Source organism: Borostomias antarcticus (genome assembly GCF_949987555.1).
Source record: "Borostomias antarcticus genome assembly, chromosome: 28".
NCBI lineage: Eukaryota > Metazoa > Chordata > Actinopteri > Stomiiformes > Stomiidae > Borostomias > Borostomias antarcticus.
Window position 1 is genome coordinate 2,160,451 of NC_140261.1, and position 23,576 is coordinate 2,184,026.

The following is a 23,576-nucleotide window of genomic DNA, read 5'->3' on the forward strand; positions in this document are numbered from 1 at the left end:
AAAGTTAGTAGAATGCCTTAAAAGGCAAATACTTGGGAGACAAACTGTATTGATTCTGGTGATCATAGTTGATTTTCAATCACAATCCGAATTATGAAAATATTTTTATACAACAGTTCTGGTTCTTGATTCTGATTGGCTGGAAGCCGTGTTAAAATACTTTGTAACACACACCTGGGACCGCATATCATTCCATTTTCAGTATTAATGCGCCTCCCATTTGATCCAATGCATTGTAGTTGTTGCTGCTTGGCAACCCTTTTGTTAGGGGAACTATTTTGCTCGGCGGAATTGAGGGAATGATGCTTTGTTTTGAATAAATCTTAATATTTTACATTGCCGTGTTTATTTTACACTAATGGATGTAGTAACCGTTGTATAAAAGCAATACGTCGACTATTTCTCATTTTGCCAGTGTGTATGCACCAGTTTCTGACGCAGAATCGGACTGAGGGTTCATCTTGCAACTGATGCTTCTGCATATGTACACCCCGGTATTTACATCATTTAACCCCATTCTTGTATTTGAATTGAACAGCTCTGTTGATATGATGCACACATCTTTATTTTAATAAAAGTCTGTGTCTCTGAGGCCAGGTCATATAGCAGGACCTGTTAAAGAGAACAGGTACTGACCATGGTGAACAAGTCCCACCATGACGAACCGCACAATATCCCAGTGGTCTAAATGTATAACACTGATGAAAACCCTTCCTCATCTCTGCTAGGGTGAACCTCCATTCCTCCCCTTGGGTTAAGAACACAGAGGACGCTAAAGCTGTACTGTTTCACATCTTCACACGTCTGGAGACGACCCGTGTCTGATAAACCCCTCAAATCCACTGTGAAGTGAAAACACACAGTTCCGTTGTGTGTTTATTCATAATAAATAGGCATAACAGCTAAAAAAAAAAAGAAGATTATATTCAATAGTGAGTGCTCATAGGGAACCACACGCCCTGTTAAAAGAGGGCGGGTCTAGAACTGTGTCCACTGATACACAATTACAAACAAAAAAAAAACAGTCAATTGTTATATGTATGAAAATAACACACGGTGAGGCTATATGATGCATGCCTACAATGCATTTTGTAGTAGAATAACCTGTTTAATTGAGAAAAAGCGGTTAAGAGTGGGAATGACACCCAGCCAGCAGACTGCAGTAGCTCACTGGAACACGGGCGGGGCGGGAGCCGCCGCCGAACATTGAATAATGCATTTTCATTTACAACTGCCATCCCGACAATAACAGGATGTTGAACTGTCCAAACCTAGCTGACAAGGGAAGATCCCACCGTGGCAAACATAGGAAACCATAGATGAAGTGATGACATGGCATGAAGCAACAGACGCTCTCCCTCGCTCCCCGTCGTCATCGGTGTTCATTCAGAACCATGAAATAGTGCTATCAAATAATGTACAGAACTATAAAATAAAATAAAGAAAAAGAAAAGCATAACATTTTCAAAAAAGGGAACTCTTCATTTAATCTTTCAACAGTCTACACAATATTTAGAAATAATAATATACAAGTTTTATAATATTGTGGTTTTTGCATTTCTTTTTCAGTTTTCCCCATTTGTGTTTATTGCACTGACATTTGATAAGAGGCTTCCCTCACCTGATAGAGCAAGCGTCTACACTTTCTACCTGTCCTCATCCACATCAAGGTCAAAACTGCACCTCTGACGTGCTTCGTCATTGGCACAACTTGTAAAGTTGTGCAAATTCATGTATTTATTGGTAAGGGGCAACAATTGAATACTAGACTTAGCTCTGTTGAGACCGACGCCACGCCTGATGACTATACAAACATGATCCGAGACAGATGCCAACCAGGGTGACTGCATTTCATCTCAGCTGTTAATGCATTATTGATTAATCAATGGTCATGAGGATGCAATATGATTACAAAATAAACTTCAGCATTCCAAACTTAATTCTAGTTGCACTTAAACGTTTACCCTAAAGCCTGTACAACATTCTACTTGTTTAACTTAAAAACAATTCAGCAAGCTTTGACACGTTTTGACAGTCTGTGCCACTCCAAAATATTGTTCATTGCAATGTTTCATTTTCCCTCAGACAGGTCGAGTGCTGTGGTATTGACAGGGGCACCCCTGGGTCCATCATCCACCAAACTCATCCCTGCCTAGGATAGAACTCACTCTGATGGGTTGGGGGGGGGTGAGGGGGGGGGGCGGGGGGAGATACCACATCAACAATTGAAAGAGATACCTAAACCACGTCTCACGGCGTGAGGTACCAGATACTAAGAGTAAGGCCTGCTGCTGTAAGCTATGAGTGCTCTAGCCTCCTGCCTGACTCCGGCTACGTCCCAGAACCAACCTGAACACCTCACCCTCTAAGCACTAGTGGAGGTCTGAGGGGACAGGGGACAAACAAAATGGAGACGGTTCCAACCGGTTCGTCAGAACGACACAGTTGGAGCTGCATCCATGTTGCTTTCTTCAACCAGTTCCCCCCCAGAGCTCTAGGAGTGTGTAGGGGGATCTGGTCTGGGGTCAGTTACGGACGCAGCCCCCGCCGCTGGCTCCCGCTACACCACGCTTTCTCGGTTTGCGGACGCCAGGACGGCCCTGCGGCAGATGGGGCAGGTGGAGTTCTCCGACAGCCAGCGGTCGATGCAGTGGACGTGGTACTCGTGGGAGCAGGGCAGCTTCCTCAGCTTGTTGCCCTCGGCGTACTCCGTGATGCACACGCTGCACGTCTTCAGGGCGTCGCTCTGGCCGAAGTTGCGCGTGGACAGGTTGTCGATCTGCTCTTTGGTCAGCCCCCGCGGCTGGTCCTCGTCGTCGTCGTTGAGGAGGAAGAAGTGGGCTAGGCGGAGGAAAGGGAGGGAGCTAGGCTCCTCCAGACTGATAGGGGCCCGGGGCCGAGCACGACCGCCTCCCCCTCCCTCCCTGGCGGAGGCCCCTGACGCCAGACCCTCCTCCCCGTCCCTGTCCTCTGTCCTGGCCTCAGGGCCCCCCAGACCCCCCGCCACCACCGACGGCTCCACGACCACCGCGGCCGCCGCTGCCGCCGCCGCCGCCACCGCAGCGTCCGGGTTCCCCAGGGCCTCGGCCAGGTCCGCCGGTTGGTTGGCGCCGCGGTTCGAATCCGAGGAATCCGAGTCCGAGTCCATGAAGTAGCTCAGCTCCCCGAAGCCCGTCATGATCTGCCGGATCATGGACTGCAGCGCCATGGAGGTGGCCTCGCCCAGGCCCGCGTCCGAGATCCGCCGGATGGGGATGCGGATGGTGCTGACGTAGGTCCGGACGCCGGCGCGCTCCGACCGGGAGAAGGTCCTCCGGAAGCCGCCGCGCTCGCTCTCGTACAGGAAGGTGTTGTTGGAGTTCTGGGAGCGAGACCGGGTGCGGTTGGCGATGCTGTCCCTCTGCCGGTACTCCCCCGGACGCACGCGCCGCACCTGGAGGTCCAGCATGATGGTGGGGGGGCGCCTGCCCGCCGCACCGGCCTCCCCCGCCCCGGCCTCCACGGCCATGGCCTCCCCCTCCTGGGGCGCGGTGCTGCCGGGCTCTGGGGTTCCTGGTCCCGGTCCGGGCCCCGCCCTAGGCCCCGCCCTGACGGGCTGGGGCTCCTCCTCTGCAGGGCTCTGCCTGGTCGGCGCGTGCTGTCGAGTCCTGGAGCTGCCCTCTGCTGGGGGGGCCGCTGGGAGGGGGTCGGGGCTGTGGGCGTGGAGAGGGTGCCGGGGGTGGGGGTGTCCGTCCAGACGCTCCAGGGTGAGGGGCGAGCGGCTCCTGGCGGTGCGAGCCCTGGTTCTCCGTTGCTCTGGGCTGCGGCTGCGGGCCCTCCTCTGGCCTCGACGAGGAGGCTCCCCCGGGGGAGGGCTAGGCGGGGCTGGGGCCTGGGCAGGAGGTGGGGGTGGAGGCGCGGCCGGGGCTTGGACCACTGGGCTGGCAGGCGGGCTGGGAGGCTCTGGTGCTGCTGCTGCTACTACCTCTGGTACCAATTCTGGGTCTTCCTCTACCACTGGCACAGGCACAAACACAGTATCTTCCTCTACCTCAGGCTCGGGCTCCACCGTCACAGTCAGCTCCTCCACCACGGGCTCCACCACGGGCTCCTCCACCACATCCCCAGTCTCCATGGGCGTCTCCATGGGCTCGGCCTCTACCACGACGCCAGCCTCCTCGGAGGCCTCCTCCTGGGCCTCGCCCCCGGCCTGCGCCCTGGCCTGCTGCTCCGCCAGGCTGCGGTTCACGTTGATCTCCAGGCTGAAGCGGAAGTCGCCGCTGTTCGGGTTGGTCCGGCTCACCGCCCGCCATGACTGGTTGCCGCGGTGACCGCTTCTGGTGGTGTTGCCGGTTCTGCGGACCGTGTTCAGCCAGTCCAGCAGGGCGTCGCCGTCGGACGGGTCCTCGGGAGCTTCTGGCGGCTCTAATCAAACGAGAGAGGCCGTGAGAACAATTCTATCATTCTTTTCTGTGCTATTATTATCTGATGTGCTATTATTAAGATGTATTCAAAATGTACAGCAGTCATTTTAAATGTCAACCAACAAACATTTAAGTGAAATCATCAACAGTAGATTAGATATAGGCTAAAAGAGTTAGTTGTTTTCAACTGCATAGGAAGAATGATGACAATGCAAATGAAACGTCGAGCTAAAAGAGAGCGTGGGTGAGCTCACCGCCGGTGCCCTCAGCGCTCTCCGTGGTGCTGGCGTTCTCCGGCTGCTCTGGGCCATCTTTGATCTGCTGGAGCCGACTCAAAAGCTCTTCTTCTGTTATCTCACCTGAGGAAGATAAGGCGTGTCAGTAAACGGAAAGGATGTGTGTGGCGGACGCAGGCCTTCTCTTCCTCCCGTTCGTCTGCAGAAACTCCTCAGACAGTCGGTCCCTCCCACTCATCATGACCAGCCCATACAGGGAGGGACCGCCCGATAAGGAGGAGCAGGCAGCTAGACTTACACTATGAAGACAAAACACATTAGATAGGGAAAGCACTTTCCAATGTGGTCCTTCAGGGGGGAAAAACAAGCAAATTTGATGCAAAGAATATGTCTACTGTGCAGTATTGGCCCATACAGCTGTGGGTCTCCTTAGAACAGAGCAGCAGTATAGTATTGAAAGCCACCAGACCAACCAGTCGGGCTGCACAATTAATCGTGAATTAATCGAAATCGTGATTAGGACCTCCCCGATTAACTAATCGCAAAAGGCCGCAATTAATGTGATTAATAATTTTGCTTTGAATTGAGTGTGCTAAGACTACACGGACGAATCACAGGCGCTTATGCTGTCTGACCAATCACATGCGTTCCCGCTGAGTGCGCTGTGTGCAGCAATTTCACTGAGAAGACGGATAGCAGTAGGTCAAGACAAGTGTCACAAGAGTACCTGCAGCCGTGAGTAGTGAAAAAATGAGCGAAAACGAGGTCAGTGAGTTAGTAGCAAGAAAGGGATCAACGTCCGTGATTTGGGAGCATTTTGGTTTGTGGGGCGGCTGTGGCTCAGTGGTAGAGTGGGTCGTTCAGTGATCGAAGGGTCAGTGGTTCGAATCCCAGCTCCGACTGTCCACATGTCGAAGTGTCCTTGAGCAAGACACCTAACCCCAAAATTGCTCCCAATGAGCAGGTTGGCGCCTTGCATGGCAGCTTCGGCCATTGGTGTGTGAATGTGTGTGTGAATGGGTGAACGAGAGGCCATTGTAAAGCGCTTTGTCCCTTAGGGGTGAGAAAAGCGCTATATAAGTGCAGTCCATTTACCATTTACCATTGGTTACGAAAAAGATGATGTCGCTCAAGCCCAGCAGGTCATATGCAAACTGTGCAGAGCTAAAGCTATTACTTTGAAATATTAATCGCAATTACCATTTTGAAGCAAATAATCGCAATTATTATCTTTTGTCATAATCGTGCAGCCCTACTAACCAGGACCTGTCCACTCACGGCCCCTCCAGACAGGGTTCTCCGCTAAGACAGGGTTCTCCGCTAAGACAGGGTTCTCCGCTAAACGACACTTCAAACGTTCATTTCCCCTCCCACTGTTCTGGGACACACAGATGTGGCGTCTTCAGTAGTCTTTCCAACACTTCCGTGTTTTGGAGCACAGAAAACAATGTGGCTACACTACAACCAAATAACCCGACACGGAAAGGGGGAAAAAATAGAAGAGAAAAGCGTGGAGGAACATCTTCATCCCAAAGCTCAGCTACTGAGTTCAACAGCCAAGGATTGATCCATCATGTGAAATAACTTACTTTTCTTACTAAAACTGATTAAGTTGCTGAGGATTTTGAAAAAGTAAGTAAGTAAGCTCTTCTTTAGTATAGTGCTTTACAGTAATAAATTAAAATGGCAATTGTAATTTTGGTGCTGGCACCAAAAAGAACCTTTAATGTCTGTCTTCTATCTAACGGGCCTACATGTAACGTATGAGGTTCTAGATGTCATTGTCATCTCTGTTAAGAAGCTCTGTCTGGATCAGCGGTCTGCTTACCTGGGGTGCCCAGCAGGTTGTTGTCTCTCATCAGTCGGTAGTCCTCCTCGCTCAGGTTGTTGACAAACTGGTAGAAGGCCTCTTCCCTGTCCAGCCGGTCCAGCTGTCTCCTCCGCTGCGACTCGGACTGGTCACTGCCACCTTGCTCGGAGCTGTCTGAGCCCTCCATTGACGTCGAGGAAGGGAGGGAGGGAGGATGAAGGCCTTGTTCTCCACCAGGATCCAGCTACCACTGCTCAGAGAGAAAACAGAAGTGAACATCTTTAGCTCACAAATGTAACAGGCAGAGCTCAGAAAAGCCAGTCTTTAATACCTTTACACATAGAGGGAATGCACACAGATTATAGTTAACGTGATGTGTCAACCAGGGTGTGACTTAAACACTTAAATCACAATATTGTCATAAAATCAGACTCTATTAACCTTAACTATCCATTAACTAGACCACAGCTAACCCAGGCTAACAGGCTAAGTTACCCAGCTAGCTCACTAGCATAGCACCCAGACAACCAACACAATTATGATCAAGATAAATGTCTTTACTTCTGTCTTTACCTCTTCCTCACCCTGACTCTGTGTGTCTCACCCGTCCCAGACTGACTACTACATCTGATTCACACTCAAACCCAAGAGATGATCACTCAGAACCAAGTAGAGAAAAAACAAAATGGCATCATTCGTTCAAGCTTTTTGGGGGCTAGCTAGCATGCTAACAGGCTAGCACCCTGAGCTGGGTTAGGGAAAGATGGAGGGGCTAGCTAGCATGCTAACAGGCTAGCACCCTGAGCTGGGTTAGGGAAAGATGGAGGGGCTAGCTAGCATGCTAACAGGCTAGCACCCTGAGCTGGGTTAGGAAAAGATGGAGGGGCTAGCTAGCATGCTAACAGGCTAGCATGCTAACAGGCTAGCACCCTGAGCTGGGTTAGGAAAAGATGGAGGAAGACAAACAGCTAGCTGGAGTTAGCATAGCTGGCTAATTGCTTAGTTAGCACTGTCTAGCTAGCACTTAACCTTTTTCGCAACTCACTTTAGCACGCTTACGTGTATTTCTGGTGAAACAAAAGACTAAACTGGGTTGTGATTCACCATGAAGGTTGAGTAGAGACCCAGCTGCGTGGTTCTGGATACTAGCAGCAGGTAAACAAGTCTAGCCAGACATAGCTAGCATGGATGCTAACGTTAGCTCTCTAATTAACTGACCTGACTTAGCTTGATGCTAAGCTAGCTAACGCAGACGTATACAGGAAGCTAGCTACATGGCTAGCTAACGTCAGCTAGCATTAGTTAGTTAGCTAGGTTAGCTTAGCTACAGCTAGCACAGTTAGTTAGCAGCTAGCTAGGTTAGCTTAGCATCAGCTAGCACAGTTAGTTAGCAGCTAGCTAGGTTAGCTTAGCATCAGCTAGCATCAATTGATGACCGCTAGCTAACTGGTTAGCATCAAACAACCGTTTTTTCCATATTCAAACACAGGAGAGAGAAATAAAAAGAATGGATGTTTTCACTACCTTATTAGTGTGTGTGTGATGATTCGTTGTGTGGAAGTATCCTCGATTAATTGTAGTAAATTCGCAGGAGTAGTTGGGCTCAGTCTCAGGATGCCATTTTCTCCATCTTTGTCGGTGATCTTCCGGAAGCTGGGGGAGTTTTTCTTTTTCTTCTTCTTGTGTGTTGTGTCTTGGGTTCGTGGGTGGGGTTCTGCCTGTGGTGCCACCATGCGGTGAGAGATGGGATAGATATGAATCAGAGTGACTACCTATAGGGCTCTGTGCACCAGCTCCACTACTTCCTGAAAGTCACTTGGCATTTTTATTTCCTGTCCTATATGATTGGATTAAGTGATTAATCAGGTGTGCGCTGGGTCTGCCGCTTAATCCAATCATATAGGACAGGAAATAAAGATGCCAAGTGACTTTCCGGAAGTAGTGGAGCTGGTGCACAGAGCCTATTTCAGCTACAGACCCAGTTTCGTGCAGCGGTTGGATGCTGAAAGGATATGCAAAGTAAAGCCCCTCTATTTCAGAGCTGTGAACATTAACGACACAAAACCACTGACTTTTGATCATCAAAGGGACATCAGTCAACCATTGAAATAAGTAATTAAGGTAGTTAAATAACCATACAACAAGAGTTTCTGTTGTGGACCTAGATTATCATTTATAGTGCACGTTTCTTATATAAGGGTAATTAGTTTGCTAGCTCAAATCATGGATATCTCATTGATAGGCCTATGTATGCAACACAATCAGTTTGCACCTTAAAATAATACTAATGAAAATGGTCACTTGCTTGTTTGTGCAGAACTATGATTACCATCATCAGTGCAAAGATATGACAAGTCAGGTGTTGAACCCCATTACATAACACCTTCAAGCTTCAAATATTCACCCATATAACAAGCATGTTCCAATTTATAATGACCAAAGACAAGCTGGAAAGCTTACCCGAACTATTTCATTGTTGAACCGCTTTCTGTGGCTTATAAATTGCTCTCCTATCTGCTATGGGTGACTAAAACTAAAACAATTCCATCTGACAATGTGAATGGGGATGCATCACAGGACCTGTTTGTTATTACCCCTATCTCTGACTCCAATTAAGCATGCCAGTGTGTTCCAGGGTGCTCCCCAGTAGGTTTGCACAGAGCTGTGGATGAACAATCACTCTGCCAAGCCTGACCCTGCCTGCTAATTAGATAGGACATTAAAATAACATGAGCCCACGCTTCATATTTAGACTCTTCAAAACATGCAGACTTGGAAAATCCTTAACTGGAGAGTGTTTCTGCTGTTTGCTGCAATTACAAACATCACAATGTTGCATAGGGAAAACCTCATCTATTCTAGATCTAGACAAACCTCATCTATTCTAGACTGTATCAACTGTATGTTAACATACAGCTGTAAACTAGTAATTGGGAAAAATATATTATTATTTATTTATTTATTTATTATTAAGCTTTTCCAAACACTACAAATATAGGCAAATTTTGAAATATCCACTTGTTAATCTCATGAGGATGATGATGACGATGGTGATGATGAGGGTGATGATGATGAGGGTGATGATGAGTATATGTGCAGTAAGGGGGTTCACTCATGGTGAAAGATCAAAGAAGACAGTATAATGAATATACTGAGAAGTGGCTCAAGGATTGAAGCTTCACTGGTTCTTGTTCCAGACAGAACAAGTGAGGTTAGTTTCAGGGATATGAGGGTGAACAAACGCAGCCCAACTCTCTTCAGAAAGCAGCATTCAAAATCTTATTTTAATTTGTATATTTACTCCATAAACATTATTACAAAACTCAGCAAGTTACCAATATTACATTATCACCGTACAGGCTTGATCACAAATATTTAAAACCTTTGCAACAGTTACAACAAAAAACAAAATAATACTCAAATAATTTACATGAAAATCTATAAAACAGCAAATTGTTCACAAATTTGATTTTTTTTTTTCTCCAGATTTAAATTTTTTCTTTGCTTATTTGTGTTTTGCACAGTAACACAACACTCTCACAACAAGATCATGGTCTCATTACAAAACTCCCAACAAAATGTAGATATTTCTATTTTTCCATCGTTTACTTTAATATTTTGGTTTTTAAAACCAGAAGCTTCTCATTTTACATCCTTTCCACTGCCTACAGAGGCGCATAAAAGGTTACTCACACTCACAAATACTTCACAGCACTTTCTAAGAAAAATATACACTTACAAAATGTGTTACAAATTGGCACACAAAAAATATACACGATTTTGTCGTGTCAAGAGTTCATTAATATTCCCTCTGGTAACAACTCTAGACAGTATATATAAAGCTCAATATTCTTTTAATGAAAAGAGCAAAAAGATCCCAATCAATGTCAAAGAGTTATGGAGTGAACACATCGAACAGAACATAACAATTTAATATACATTCATAAAGAGGGTCATGTTTCCTATCGTCTAGTTTGCATTTCTTTTTTGTCATTTCTGGGAAAACCTAAAAAAAAAACGAAACCAATAGTCATCTTTCTTTCTTAGCACCAGTAAGATCAGGCAGCTCAACAGTGACACATTTAGAAGAAACTCAGAGAGAGAAAAAAAAGACAGAAAAAAAAATCCTCAACTCAAGAGAAGTACATTCAATTTGACAGTAGGCAGAAATGAGAGAAGGCAGGCTAACAGCCTCACGGGCCATGTGGGGTTCCCATCAGCACATGGTCCTGGTCCTACATCTGATACACTGGAGGAGAAACATACAGGAGAGAGGAAGAGAGCAGAGAGGGATGAGGAGGAGAGGGAGGCAGAGAGACCGGGAGATAGAGGAAGACACAAGTAGCAGAGAGAGAGAGAGAGAGAGAGACAGACAGACAGACAGACAGACAGACAGACAGACAGACAGACAGACAGACAGACAGAGACAGACATTGAAGAGAAATTGATTATGATTCCTGCCATATGCAAGCAACTGATCATTTAGATCAGCTGTACCTCACACCTGGGCTGAGTTTCCCAGAGGCATCGTAGCGCTACGATGAACGCCATCGCTTACGATGAACGTAGTGCTACGATGCCTCTGGGAAACTCAGCACTGGTTTACATCAGCTGTTCCTGACACCTGCTTTACATCAGCTGTTCCTCGGACCTGCTTTACATCAGCTGTTCCTCACACCTGCTTTACATCAGCTGTTCCTCACCTCTGGTTTCGTTCATTTTGCAAGGCATATGTTAAAAGTGACCTTCGGTATGTGGCAGATGCTCTGTTCTAATTAGCTTTGCGCTTTAAACAGCTCTTTAGAAAAACAGACTGGATATAACTTGCATCTATTAGTCTGTTTATAAAAGCCTGACGTTAAGCTGACGACTGATGTACTGGTATGAAACATAATCCTGGTTGCCCAGTATGTTCACATCATTCATGATTATCACCAAAGCTCAGAAATACGCCTTCACAAACAAGCAATTAGAGATAAACATACATTTGAATTGAGTTAGTTTCATAACTTAATTGAATTAGTATACCTCTGTTAAATCACTCCTGACAACCAAGCATAATTACAAATCTATAAATATGCAGGGTATAAATATCTTTGAGAGCTGACAAATCCATCACATAGGCTACTAGTACAGTATGCCAATGTGAATGGAGAAGTGAACGGTGCAGGTCAATAGTACAGCTGCATGTGAACGTCCAATGCTGCCCCTTCGCTGGCCATTCGCTCAACATCTGTGGAGGATTTCTTTCCCTTTCAATCGAATCACATTAGATGGTTGACATTGTGCTTGGTGACCCGTCTCTGACAGGTACAGCGTGGCCATCTTACTGATTGTGGTTCTAGGATCCATTCAGAACCACTGCTCTTTGAATCGCACGTTCTTCTGCCTTCTAATACTTCTGAACTGATCACACCTGCATCCACAGCCTGGTGACGATTTCTCTGAATGTTCTTTGCAACGCAATGAGGCATAAAGGTGAGTGAGGAGATGAGTCCATAGACTGTAGTTAATGGGAATGGCCTGGTACAGTACCCTAACACACGACCTGAGAGCATGGATGAGTCCTCCACATGAACACATACCTTGGAATGCATACATGTGAATGGGCCGCCTATCATAGTCTATTGTACTATGTACGCATGTAACTGGAGGATTTGAAGCATTGCAATAGAGCAACATTATGTGATGATATATTAAGTTATTATTATATTATGGTAACATGTTTATGATATATCCTTTATAAGACATTCATAAAACAGATGATTATAAGATGTAAAATCTAATAAATGTAAAAATTTTACATTTTCAGTAACTGATTAATAAATAAATATACACAGACCACTAGGTTGAAATCGAAGCCAATCAGGGAGCATCTAGTAGACAAGGCTCAGCTGTCAGCCAATCGGGGAATGTCTCATAGACAAGGCTGAGCTGTCAGCCAATCAGGGAGCATCTCGTAGACAAGGCTCAGCTGTCAGCCAATCAGGGAATGTCTCATAGACAAGGCTCAGCTGTCAGCCAATCAGGGAATTTCTCATAGACAAGGCTCAGCTGTCAGCCAATTAGGAGATGTCTTGTAGACAAGGCTCAGCTGTCGACATCATATGATGCCTCTGAGTATATACTAATCACTAATTTACTGACAATTCCTCCTCATTCAGAAATAACTGTTTACAAACTATTTGTTAATTGTTACTTAAATGCCTGCAAATGGTTTAAAAATGCTTATAAAGGACTTATCATAAAGTCAGTGTTACTAATAATATCTTGAATGACCAAAAGCATTGCAACAAATTTCATGATGGTTGTGAAGTAAAATGCATACTGTATGTTTTCGCCTGACATCAGCTATGATAAAAGTATACAGAATTTCATGTCAGTTCATTCCAGATTTTATTCTTTCTACATTTTGTAAATGTAATGTCATGATGAGTGGACTTGGCGTCTGCTATACATCTGCTACTAACAGATCACCTTGACACAAACAGGCAAGTCAGTTCAACAAAGCATAACCACCACTGACAAATAATGACTTTGCTTACCCTAAGACATCTGTGAGATGCCCTCCTTGGTCCAGACAATGTTTGAACATCTCTCTTTTCAACTTTCTCCTCAACTGTTGCCTTCAGAATATCTCCACTTTGCCTCTCCTTCTGCTTCTCAAAGCTGGGCGACGTTGAGGTAAATTGAATTTGGCAAACAAAGTAGGGGGAGAGGAGAATTGAGTCTTTCTGTTTTGGTTTAGTGCATGGGGGTGTACCACTGTCAGCTGTAGGTGCCTTCCACCATTGAAGAAGAAGAAGAAGAAGAAGAAGAAAAAGAAGAAGAAGAAGAAGAAGAAGAAGAAGAAGAAGAAGAAGAGTCCCAAATAAGGATTTCCTGGAGTGGCAGGTCTTTGTCTCGAGGCTCCCAACCCAAGCAGCCAATCACCAAATAGTTAAAAAAAGGAGGAACAGCCAATAATATTCACACATATATAAGAGGTCATTTACATAGCATCTTTGCTTTTGGCACATTGATTTTTAAGATTTATAAGTATCTTTCTTTCTTTCTTTTTTTGCAAATAGTGCGTCCCTGTACAACAACACTGAGAAAAATACTCTGACAGAGGGTGGAGCATTTGTGAATTTGCAAGGCGTAGAAATGTAACTCTAGGACACTAGTTCCTCTAAAATACCAAGAGAAAAAAAGAGATGAAAATAAAAAAAACAAGTCATTCCAACATTTATAAGAAAATTAAGACAAAATTTGATATGTTATCATTGATACAAAATGGTCCCATCTTATCTCTAAGATGTCTTGGGCTTATATGGGCTCAGAAGAGGGTGGTTATGGGATCTGTAGGTTTCCCTCTCGAAATGAGCCAGGCAGTGTATGATGGACAGCAACAACAGGACATCCATATTCTGCATACAAAAACAGATGGGGGAGGGGTGCTTGTATGTCACTCAATGCATTTGTGTATAGCTACATCTTTAGGGAGGATGGGATTAAATATAGAATTCAGGGCAGCAAGTTTCACTGAGAAAATACAAAAACAAAGTCCCCCAAAAGGCGACAAAACTGTTTTCAAGGATTTTTTCAGACAAAAAACAAAGTTGAAACAACTAGGAAGAGAGAAAAAACAAAGCAGAAACAACAAAAGCAAGAAAAATGCAGCCATGGTAGTTTTCAAATCTCAATCAAGCTCGACACAATCACTCAATAGGTAGTTTGCAAAGTACAAGAAGTTTCTCATGCAGATAGTAATATCCTCTTCAGGGAGGGGCTGGAAGGAGAAGGGGGTAGTTGGGGAGGTGGGGGGGGCGTGGTTTTCATGCAGCTCTGTCATAGCATCAGTGTAGGTAGGTATGCTGGGGGGGGGGGGGGGGTTAAAGTGAAAAAAGAGGTGGGTGGTGAAATAGGGGGGGGGTGCAACAGCAGCCGATAACAAAATATTACCTCAGTTTCTCAAAAGAGGCCATCAGTGCTCTGTCCTTACTAGGGTCTCTCTCCGCTCGCTTCCCCTTCAGCGCGTCGATCCGGGGGAACTTGGCGCTCGTCTTGTGGCGGTACAGCTTTTTGTGCGCTGGCCCGGGATTGATAAAGTTGGGTTTGTCAAACATGTTGCACCCCAGGGCCAGGTGGGGGAAGATGGGGTGGGAGGGGCTGAACTTGGCCTGGTTCTTCCCCCCCTTCCGACCCCTCCCCGCCCCGGCGCCCCCTTTCTTCTTCAGCTCGGGCTCGGTGCCCGCCAGGATCTTCAGGGTCTTTAGATTGAGGCTGTTGGCCTCGGGAGGAATGCAGGCCTCTGACACGGGGTCCCACAGAGGCTCAATGGAGGCCATCATGAACCTCTGGACCTCCGCCATGCCAGAGACGATGTTGGACAGGATGTTGGACGGCTCCTCGAACTCCCGTTGGTCGTCCCCCACCCCCCCCACCAGGCCGTGGCTCTCGGACCAGCCCGCCCCGGACCAGTCCCCGGTGCTGCTACTGTCAGCCAGGGCCGCCTGGCTCTTCGCCGCCTTACCCTCCAGCATGGCCTTGATCTTTTTGGTGGAGCGTGAGTTCTGTCTGGGGACCTTGACCTTCTCTGCCTTGGTGGCCCGTGGGGCCCTGCCTTTCTTGGGGCCCTGCCCGCCTGCCGTCTGCTTGGAACTGCCTTTCCTCTTTGACCTCATGGTCTTTAATCCACTCATCATCTCGCCTGGCTGATGGTCAAAGTCAGCATCACCCACCCCCTTCTTATCTACACCCAGCCCGTCTTCAGCACTGAAGGAGTGCAGCTGGTACTGGCCTCCCTCTACGCTGTACCCGCTGACAGACTGCTCCTGCTGCGCCTGCATCGCCTCACAGCTCCACTTCATCTCCCCCCCCAACTCAGCCATGTCCTGGAACTCCCCAGGCTTACCCCCCATCTTCCCCTCCCGACCCCCCACCTGGGGCGACAGGTTGGGCGTCTCGGGGGGCGAGAGTTCCGACAGCGAGGAGTGCCGAAACTTGTCGGGGGTGAAGTTGGAGATGTCCAGCAGGTCCGAGGATTCCCTGAGCGGGGTGAGGGCGTCCACGCTCTGCTGGACCAGCACCTTGGGGCTGCAGTGGGACAGGAAGCCGTCACGGCCCTCCTCCTCCACCTCGCCGCCCTGGCGCTCGCACGACTTGAGGTTGAGGGTGTAGCTCCCCGACGAGCCGGCCGACAGCGAGCCCGCCGAGTCGTAGCGCACCAGCCGGCCGCCGTCCGAGCAGAGGGGGCCTCTCTGGTACTGGACGCCCTGCGGCCCCTCGCACGCCTGCAGGTCGGCTCCGGGCGGCGGCCGGTCAGGCTCAGACAGGTAACTCTTATCATAGAGGAGCCTCTCCGGCTCTGGGTCCAGCTCGCTGTAGCCGGACACGACGAGGTCGTCGCTCGCGGGCAGGCCGGCGGGGAAGCTTCCGGGGAGGAGGGGGCCGTCGGGGGCGTCGGGGGCGAAGCCCTGGCTGTGACCGGGGCAGAGCTGAGGGTGCCACACGGCGGGGAAGCTGGGGCAATTCTGGGGCGACTGCTGGAGCTCGGACTCGGAGGGAGGGGAGAGGACGCAGCTCTGGGCCAGCTGGAGGGAGGAGGAGAACTGCTTCTCCTCCAGACAAAGGCCTAGCGGGTAGGGCTGCCTGGCGGGCTGCTGGGAGAAATAGGAGATGCCTGCTCCTGCTGAGGAGTCTGTAGCGTCTAGCAGGGTCTGGAGGTAGCCCCCCGGGATGACCGCGACCCCCGTCTCCACTCCCTCCGAGGAGGAGGAGGAGGAGGAGGAGGGAGGGGGCTTGTCAGGGGAGCAGGTGGAGGAGACATAGGGGAGTTTCTCCCCGGCTGTGTCAGTGAGATTGTGGGAAAAGTGCGTGGCGAGGACAGCGGAGGCCACATCCGTCTCTCCGGACGCCCCGGCGCCAACAGGCTCCTCAACCAACGGCGGCGCTGCGAACGCTTCCACCTCATCCGTTAGGCTCCTCCCCCCCTCCCCGGCGCCCTCGCCCTCTCCTCCCTCTCTCATCTTCTTGCACCTCAGCCTGGCTTCACTTTTGAACTTCCTGATCCTGACGGTCTCACTCCCCCCGCCGAGCCTCCGCCCCTCCCTCTCCTCCCGCTCCGCCGACCGGCTCTTGGCGGTGGCGGAGGGGTACGTGATCGTGCTCAGCTGTGATGCGCCTGGGAGGCCGGGAGCTGCCGTCGTTCCTCCTCCCGGCGCCGGCGCCTGCGTATCCTCTCTAGCCCCGCCTCCTTGGGCCGGACCCGGGAGGCGGGACCCGGGGGCGGGGCCAGTTCGCTCCACAGCGTGGACTCTCTGCACCCTAAGCCTGTTCGCAATCTTGTATTTCCTTTTGGGGTGAGCAGAGCTGAAGAGGCGGTGGTGTCGTCCGTTCAGGTGTTTATCTCTGACCGTTAGCCGGAGCTGCTCCTCTCTCTCTCTCCGCCTCTCCTCCCAGAAGTCCTTGAGAGGAGCCAGCGCCTGGTATCTGCTCACCGCGTCGGCGCTCAACCTCACCGTGGCGTCCGGCGGGTCCAGCCTCCCCAGCTTCACCGACATGTACCTCTCGCCTTTGAAGCGGTTGATGATGATGTACTTGATGACCACGGGCGGCTCCTTCCGGGAGGATTTCCGGCGCTTTTTGGGGCACCAGTCGACGTCCTCCTCCTCCCTCTGCCCCGCGGGAACCTTCTCCTTCTTCTCCCCGTTCCTCTCGCTCTCGATGGAGTCCACGTCGTACAGGTAGTCGTCGCTGTAGCGTACCTTCCTGGTGGAGCGCAGCCCGTAGTTGAGGGGGTTGTTGGGGCCGCAGGGGCGGCGGCGGCCCCTCCTCTGCCGGGGGTCCTGCAGGGTGTCCGAGGAGGAGCCCGTGCAGGAGCTGTCGTCGCTGTACTCGCCCGAGTCCTCGGTGTTGCTGAAGTCCAGCAGGTAGTTGATCTTGGGACTGGCCATGGGGGAGCTCTGGGAGCCGTCCAGGGGGCTCCCGCTGCTCCTGTCCCCTCCCAGCTTCCCCTCCTCCTCCTCGTCCTCCTCCACCACGAGGCCTAGCTCCTCTCCTTTAGGCTGGAGATCATCGGCTGCTCCCGCTCTCCTGAGCGCCCCGCCCCCACCTCCTCCTCCTCCCTCCTCCTTTTTGGCACAGCTGGCGAGGACGCTGGGGAAGAAGTTGAACTGCGTCTCCTCCTGCAGCACGTTGGTCTTCTCCCTCATGTTGTCCTGGAAGGACTCGTAGCGGATCTTCAGCGAACACACGTCACTGCTCAGCGTGGAGTCGTCGTCCTCGTCGTCGAACAGGTTGTCGACGTCCTCCTCGGAGAACAGGTTGACCGACAGCTCGTTCTTGGAGCACAGGTCCAGCAGCTCCATCTTGCTCTCGCTGATGAAGGACTCAAAGTAGCCCCAGTCCTGCCCTGCGTTCGCCAGCAGGACCTCCTCGCTGCTCACCTTGTCCAGCAGCAGACCCTCGTAGAGGTTCTTGGCCGAGGCCTCGTCCTCTGGGTCGTCGCTGTCCTCGGGGGTCCGCTCCTCCCCCTCGTCTCCCCCCTTGCCCTCCTCGCCGGGGGCTTTGGGCAGCGGGAAGCCAAGCAGCTGGTCGGAGAGCAGCTGGTCTCCGTAGTGGGCCTCCGCCCCCTCAACGTGGCTCAGGCACTGGATGCTGATGCTGCTGATGTCGGCGATGGGGCAGGCGTCCCCGAAGTCCTCGCGCCCCCCCACCTCGCCCAGCCTCACCCCCAGCCCGTGGGGCTCCGGGTTGTCGTCGGGCTCCTGGGCCGGGTCGTGGACGGGCGGGTTCGAGGGGTCCGATGACGTGGCGTCACGCGTCTCGATGAAGCAGCCCAGACAGGTGCGGCCGGGCTGGAGCAGGCACTCCTCCGGCAGGGCCGACACGGACCCCGGCTCCATCATGGCGACTTGGGAGAGAGGAAGAGGCAGGGGCAGGGACTGGGGCGCCCGGTGGGGGTCTCCAGGTGCTGCCCAGGGGATCACAGCTGTGCTGAGGAGGGAGGTGGGGAGGTGGTGGGTGGCTGCGGCCTCATGGGCGAGGGGGCAGAGGGCTGGGGCAAGGCAGGGCGAGGGCTCGAGGCTGGGGGGCAGGGGGAGAGCTGCCCCGGGGGTCTGGTCGGTCGTCTGGGAGCTCTCGGCATGCAGAGGAGGAGAGGACGGAGGGATGGATGGAGAGAGGGCAGCATCCACAGGTCCACACAGCCTCAGGCCGCTGCTCTGCTCACACACGCCTGGGAGGAAGAGCAGAGAAACAGCATCAGCAACCCGGGGACGCCCGGCTGGACAACACGGTGACAAGCGTCTTCCATAGGTCGTCGTCTTTGACTCGTGAGCCGATCAGTGAACAGCTTCTAGCTCGGTTAGCTGGTTAAATTAGCTTCTATTTCTGTGGGCACCATTTGGTCCAGATGTGAGCACACTGTCCCTCATCACTGGGCAGAATATAGGCGTTATTACAAATAATACTAATAACATTTATTGAAAATGTGCAGTAGTTTATGTGTCAGGTTGGTCGATGGCCATCTGAACCCATTGGTTGCAGTGTTCTTGTTGTGTCCGGGGCTTTAGTGTTTGACTATACTTATCTTGCTCTTTACTGTGTGTTTCTTGTCTTTGAAATTGAGAGTTTAACATGTTTTTTGAATGATTTTTAAAGCTGCCCACCCACATCCATTGTATGACCAAAACGGTGGTAGAGCAATTATCAGACTTTCTCAAAAGTGCTAGTTTTGTCAACGTTTTGATCTGAACCATTGTATATGATCACAAGTAACCTTAAAACAGGGCTAAACATGCATATTCCCTTTACTACTCCTTTAATAAGCTGAAGAGCTCTGTCTTGATGAGAAGCAATCCAAACCGCCCCAGAAGCTGAATAGCAGCAGCAGGCAGCGAGCTGTTTGTTTTGCATGTAGAGATGAGAGGCGCAGAGGCAGGTATGTACACATGGGACGCCATCCCCATACGCTAGAAACAGTCTCAGCAATAACATCTACTGTACACCTGCCTCACGCATTCACAAGCTGCCGCCAACACAGGACAAACACGCTATTTAAGACCAGGGGAAAAAATAACTAATATAGGAAGCTGAGTATATACCATGGTAGTTACCAAGATTCATAGCAACGCCCTCCATTTTAGCATGGCTGACTGACTCTGAGGCCAGGAGGAACCGTTGACCGTACAGGACCTTACTCAACATGGCTGCCCAGTGCTGTTGAAGAGAGGACATGTTTCAACACAGAGATGATTTAGAGAGTGATTTAAGGGGGTAATGAACTTCTCTGAGAGCAGGTGTCAAAGGCGGGGGGGGGGGGGGGGGGGCGGGGGAGGGGGGGGGGGGGCAGAGTCACAGAGAAGAGAGGAAGAACGCCCACTAACAGCACACAGCATCACCACTGTCATACTTAATTAAAGAAACCTCAGGAGAAATGAGTTTGAGCTTGTTCTCTCACTCCCCGTTGCTGTCTCTCTCTCTCTCGCTGTTCTCGCTGTTCTCTCTGAGGCTATCTATCTTTCTCTCTCTTTCCCTCTGTTTCTAACTCTCATTCTACCACCCCCCCTCTCTCTCTCTCTCTCTCTCTCTCTCTCAGACTCTCATTCTACCGCCCCCCCCCACGCTCTCTCTCTCTCTCTCTCAGACTCTCATTCTATCCCATCCCTCTTTCTTTTAACGTCCAACTCTCGAAGCTGATGTAGCAGCATTTTCTACAAGGCTGCACCATTGAAGAGGGACAGTCAGTCAGTCACTACAACAATCAGCGCGTTATTCTGACCAAACACCCACAGTCACACGACGACCTTCCCTAAGTGCCGTCTTTGAAGGACAGCCATTCTGTCTTCACGATCCAATACGCTTGGGTCATTTGTGCTACCGAATGTGCTACTGCCTGGTAAACGTAATGTCAGACGATCTATTATGTTTCTGTCATGCGTCAAGGCCATTTCGGGAAATACATTTGGCTTTGGAAATGTAAGAAATTGCAGTTAGTGTGAAGTTAACAACGATCTCCAGACTTCAGATGAAGCTTCATCCAACTAAAAAATAAATCTAATTTCCTTCAATCATTGGACTATTAACAGCAAAGTCTAAAAACTAATGCAATTAAAACAGAAAAGAAGGAATTAAATATATTTCTTCCGGGATGTCAAAAAAAAAGAAGCAAGCTGCCACATAATATGTCCCACAGATTGTTATAAATTGCTGTGAAACATTAAACTCATTTTGAGAAATGTGCTTGCTGAAGGTTTATAATGGATAAAAATGTGCCTGTGTGTGTGTGTGTGTGAGTGTGTGTGTGTGTGCGCGTGCGTGTGTGTGTGTGTGAGAGAGAGAGAGAGAGAGAGAGAGTGTGTGTGTGTGTGTGTGTGTGTGTGTGTGTCTTGGCGGTATAGTTTCGGGAGGCCATCTGTCTCCGGCTGGACCATTAGCTCCTCAGCTGTTCAGTATGAATCCACAGATCAGTCAGTTAGACAGGTACACACACACACACACACACACACATTCACGCACACACACATATGGCGTTGGAAAAGTTCCACATCTCACCACACCAAGCTAACTGAGAAGTCAACTCACGTGACTAACATACGCCAGTATTTGTTGAAATTCTCATTGTATTTGATAGGTAGACGTGACGTTCTCACGAAGAGACGATCGTGGCGTAACGTCAGGCGTCACTGTTTGCGTCATGACGGCAGCGTAGCTCGCATTTGTTTGTGTTTTTTTTACAAACGTCTTAAAAAGTGCAGCAACTTACAAACGTCTTCACGAGCGTACGTGTCCCCGTACGTGCCTTCACATATAGGCCTACCTGCATTTATATCAAAGAATAATCGCCAAAAGAATAATGCTGCGTGCATAATCGCAGGAGAATAGTCAAGGCTGAAGTTAGAACCCGTTTCTCAGAACCCGTTTGGAATTATACGGTCCACCTTAAAAAAAGGTTCCAATCGGGATTAAATCAAGATTAAAAGAAAACTATCCAAAATATCAGTACAGTACAGCCTCCACGCATATACGTTATTTTCATAATTTGTATGATGCCGTCTAGAAATGACGTTTGGAGTTGTATGATGCCGTCTAGAAATGAAGTTTATAACTGTATGATGCCGTCTAGAAATGACGTTTGGAGGCGATGGACAAACGTCGAATTCTGAAGTCGGCCGAGTGAGACCAGGTTGTCAGTTCTCTGGAGAGTGCTCAGTTCTAAACTGAGGGCTGTGCTGTGATCTAAATCAAGTGCCCCCCAAGTGTTTGAGATTATTTGCAAATGAGATTGGATGCAGGACTGGGATGAGGAGCACTCAGTTCGTACCTGTGGGCAGCACCGCATCTGCCTCTGCTGAATGAGGAGTCCTCACGGCCACAGGGAGACTGGGGTCTGTTAACACATCCATTAATGACGCTCAGCAACATTCCTCATCCTCACCACATTAATACTGGCCCACCTGGAGAGACAGAGAGAGAGAGAGAGCAGAGAGAGAGAGAGAGCAGAGAGAGAGAGCAGAGAGAGAGGGCAGGGAGAGAGAGCAGAGAGAAAGCAGGGAGAGAGCGGCAGAGAGAGAGCAGAGAGAGAGAGAGCAGAGAGAGAGCAGAGAGAGAGGGCAGAGAGAGAGAGGAGAGAGAGGGGAGAGAGAGAGAGAGCAGAGAGAAAGCAGGGAGAGAGCGGCAGAGAGAGAGCAGAGAGAGAGAGAGAGCAGAGAGAGAGCAGAGAGAGCAGAGAGAGAGGGCAGAGAGAAGGCAGGGAGAGAGAGGGCAGGGAGAGAGAGCAGAGAGAGAGGGCAGAGGAGAGAGAGGGAGCAGAGAGAGAGAGGGAAGGGAAAGAGAGGTTAAACATCCAAAGAAAAACACCAACCAATGCATGCAGGGCGGACATAGGCTGTTATTAACCACTGGTTATTAATATTTAAAAATAGCTCTTAAATTCTGGTTACATCTCAAATTGAGCCCCCAAGACACACTGAGATTTCAGGAACTTCAAACCCAGGACCTGAACTACCAAAAGAGTCCCTTCTGTCAGCTGGTCCTGAGACTGACTGATCACACACAGAACCTGAACCATCCGGGGGCCCCTTTCAAGAGCAATTATAAGAAGAAAAAAAATCGATTAAATAAAATACCCATATTCAATGACCATTGATCCATATTCACAACAGTGTGATTTATTTAATTCAGATCACACAAGATGTTTTTGATGTTTGAAATGTGTTTATTCAACTTCGCAAGTCGCCAGGCCATTGGCTGCACGCATTGACAAGCGTGTGCGGCCGATTGAAATAAAAATAGATATTCAAAATACTCAAACAAAATTGAACTAGACCTGTCGGATCTACTGTAAAAAAAAAAAAAAAAAAAAAAAGTTTTAACCTTATAGATTAAATTGTGCTTAATTTAGGCTGTTTCGTTGCTAATAGACTAGTCCGACTATTTCCAAAATTCAGACAAATGAACTTTCAGGACCATGGACAGCACACGACGGCCTGGAGAGATGAAAGAAGAAACAGAATGGCAGGAAGCAGAGAGACATTATGATTGGTGAAAAAAGAATGACTACAGTCCAGCCGTAGAGAAAGGACAACACAGGTCCTGGCTTCCAGCAGAGGACAGAACGGTCCCTGTTGGACAGGTGAGGTAGAGACAGAGAGAGAGGGAGAGAGCAGAGAGAGGGTAGAGAGAGAGAGCAGAGAGAGAGCAGAGAGAGAGCAGAGAGAGGGTAGAGAGAGAGAGCAGAGAGAGAGCAGAGAGAGAGCAGAGGGAGAGCAGAGAGAGAGCAGAGAGAGAGAGAGAGAGAGGGAGAGAGAGAGAGAGAGAGAGAGAACAGAGAGAGAGAGCAGAGAGAGAGAGCAGAGAGAGCGCAGGGAGAGGGTAGAGAGAGAGAGCAGAGAGAGAGAACAGAGAGAGAGAAGAGAGAGGGTAGAGAGAGGGAGGGGATGAGGGGGGGAGTGTTATGCGTTGGTATTCGTGCCAGAATAATCAGTAGAACAGCAGTCTTACTGTAAATGCCCCCCCAACACACACACACAAACACACACACACAGACATACTGTACACACACACACAGACAAACACACACACACACAAACATACACACAGAAGACACACACATGCACACACACGCACAGACACACACACACA

The 23,576-nt window shown here is 49.4% G+C and overlaps 2 protein-coding genes across 2 annotated transcripts; both read right to left on the reverse strand.

The window, feature by feature from the left end:
- Nucleotides 1–1,105: 1,105 nt before the first annotated feature.
- On the reverse strand, nt 1,106–8,090 carry rlim (ring finger protein, LIM domain interacting). Its single transcript, XM_084459659.1, has 4 exons — nt 7,974–8,090; nt 6,468–6,699; nt 4,658–4,762; nt 1,106–4,404 (listed from the first exon to the last, which is right to left on the reverse strand). The coding sequence occupies exons 2-4, from the start codon at nt 6,634–6,636 to the stop codon at nt 2,561–2,563; spliced, it is 2,118 nt and encodes a 705-aa protein (XP_084315785.1). The 5' UTR covers nt 6,637–6,699; nt 7,974–8,090; the 3' UTR covers nt 1,106–2,560.
- Nucleotides 8,091–14,389: 6,299 nt separating this feature from the next.
- Nucleotides 14,390–18,340, reverse strand: nexmifb (neurite extension and migration factor b; the record flags this gene model as incomplete). Its single annotated transcript, XM_084459400.1, has 1 exon — nt 14,390–18,340. One exon carries the CDS (start codon nt 18,338–18,340, stop codon nt 14,390–14,392), a length of 3,951 nt encoding a protein of 1,316 aa, XP_084315526.1.
- Nucleotides 18,341–23,576: the final 5,236 nt, after the last annotated feature.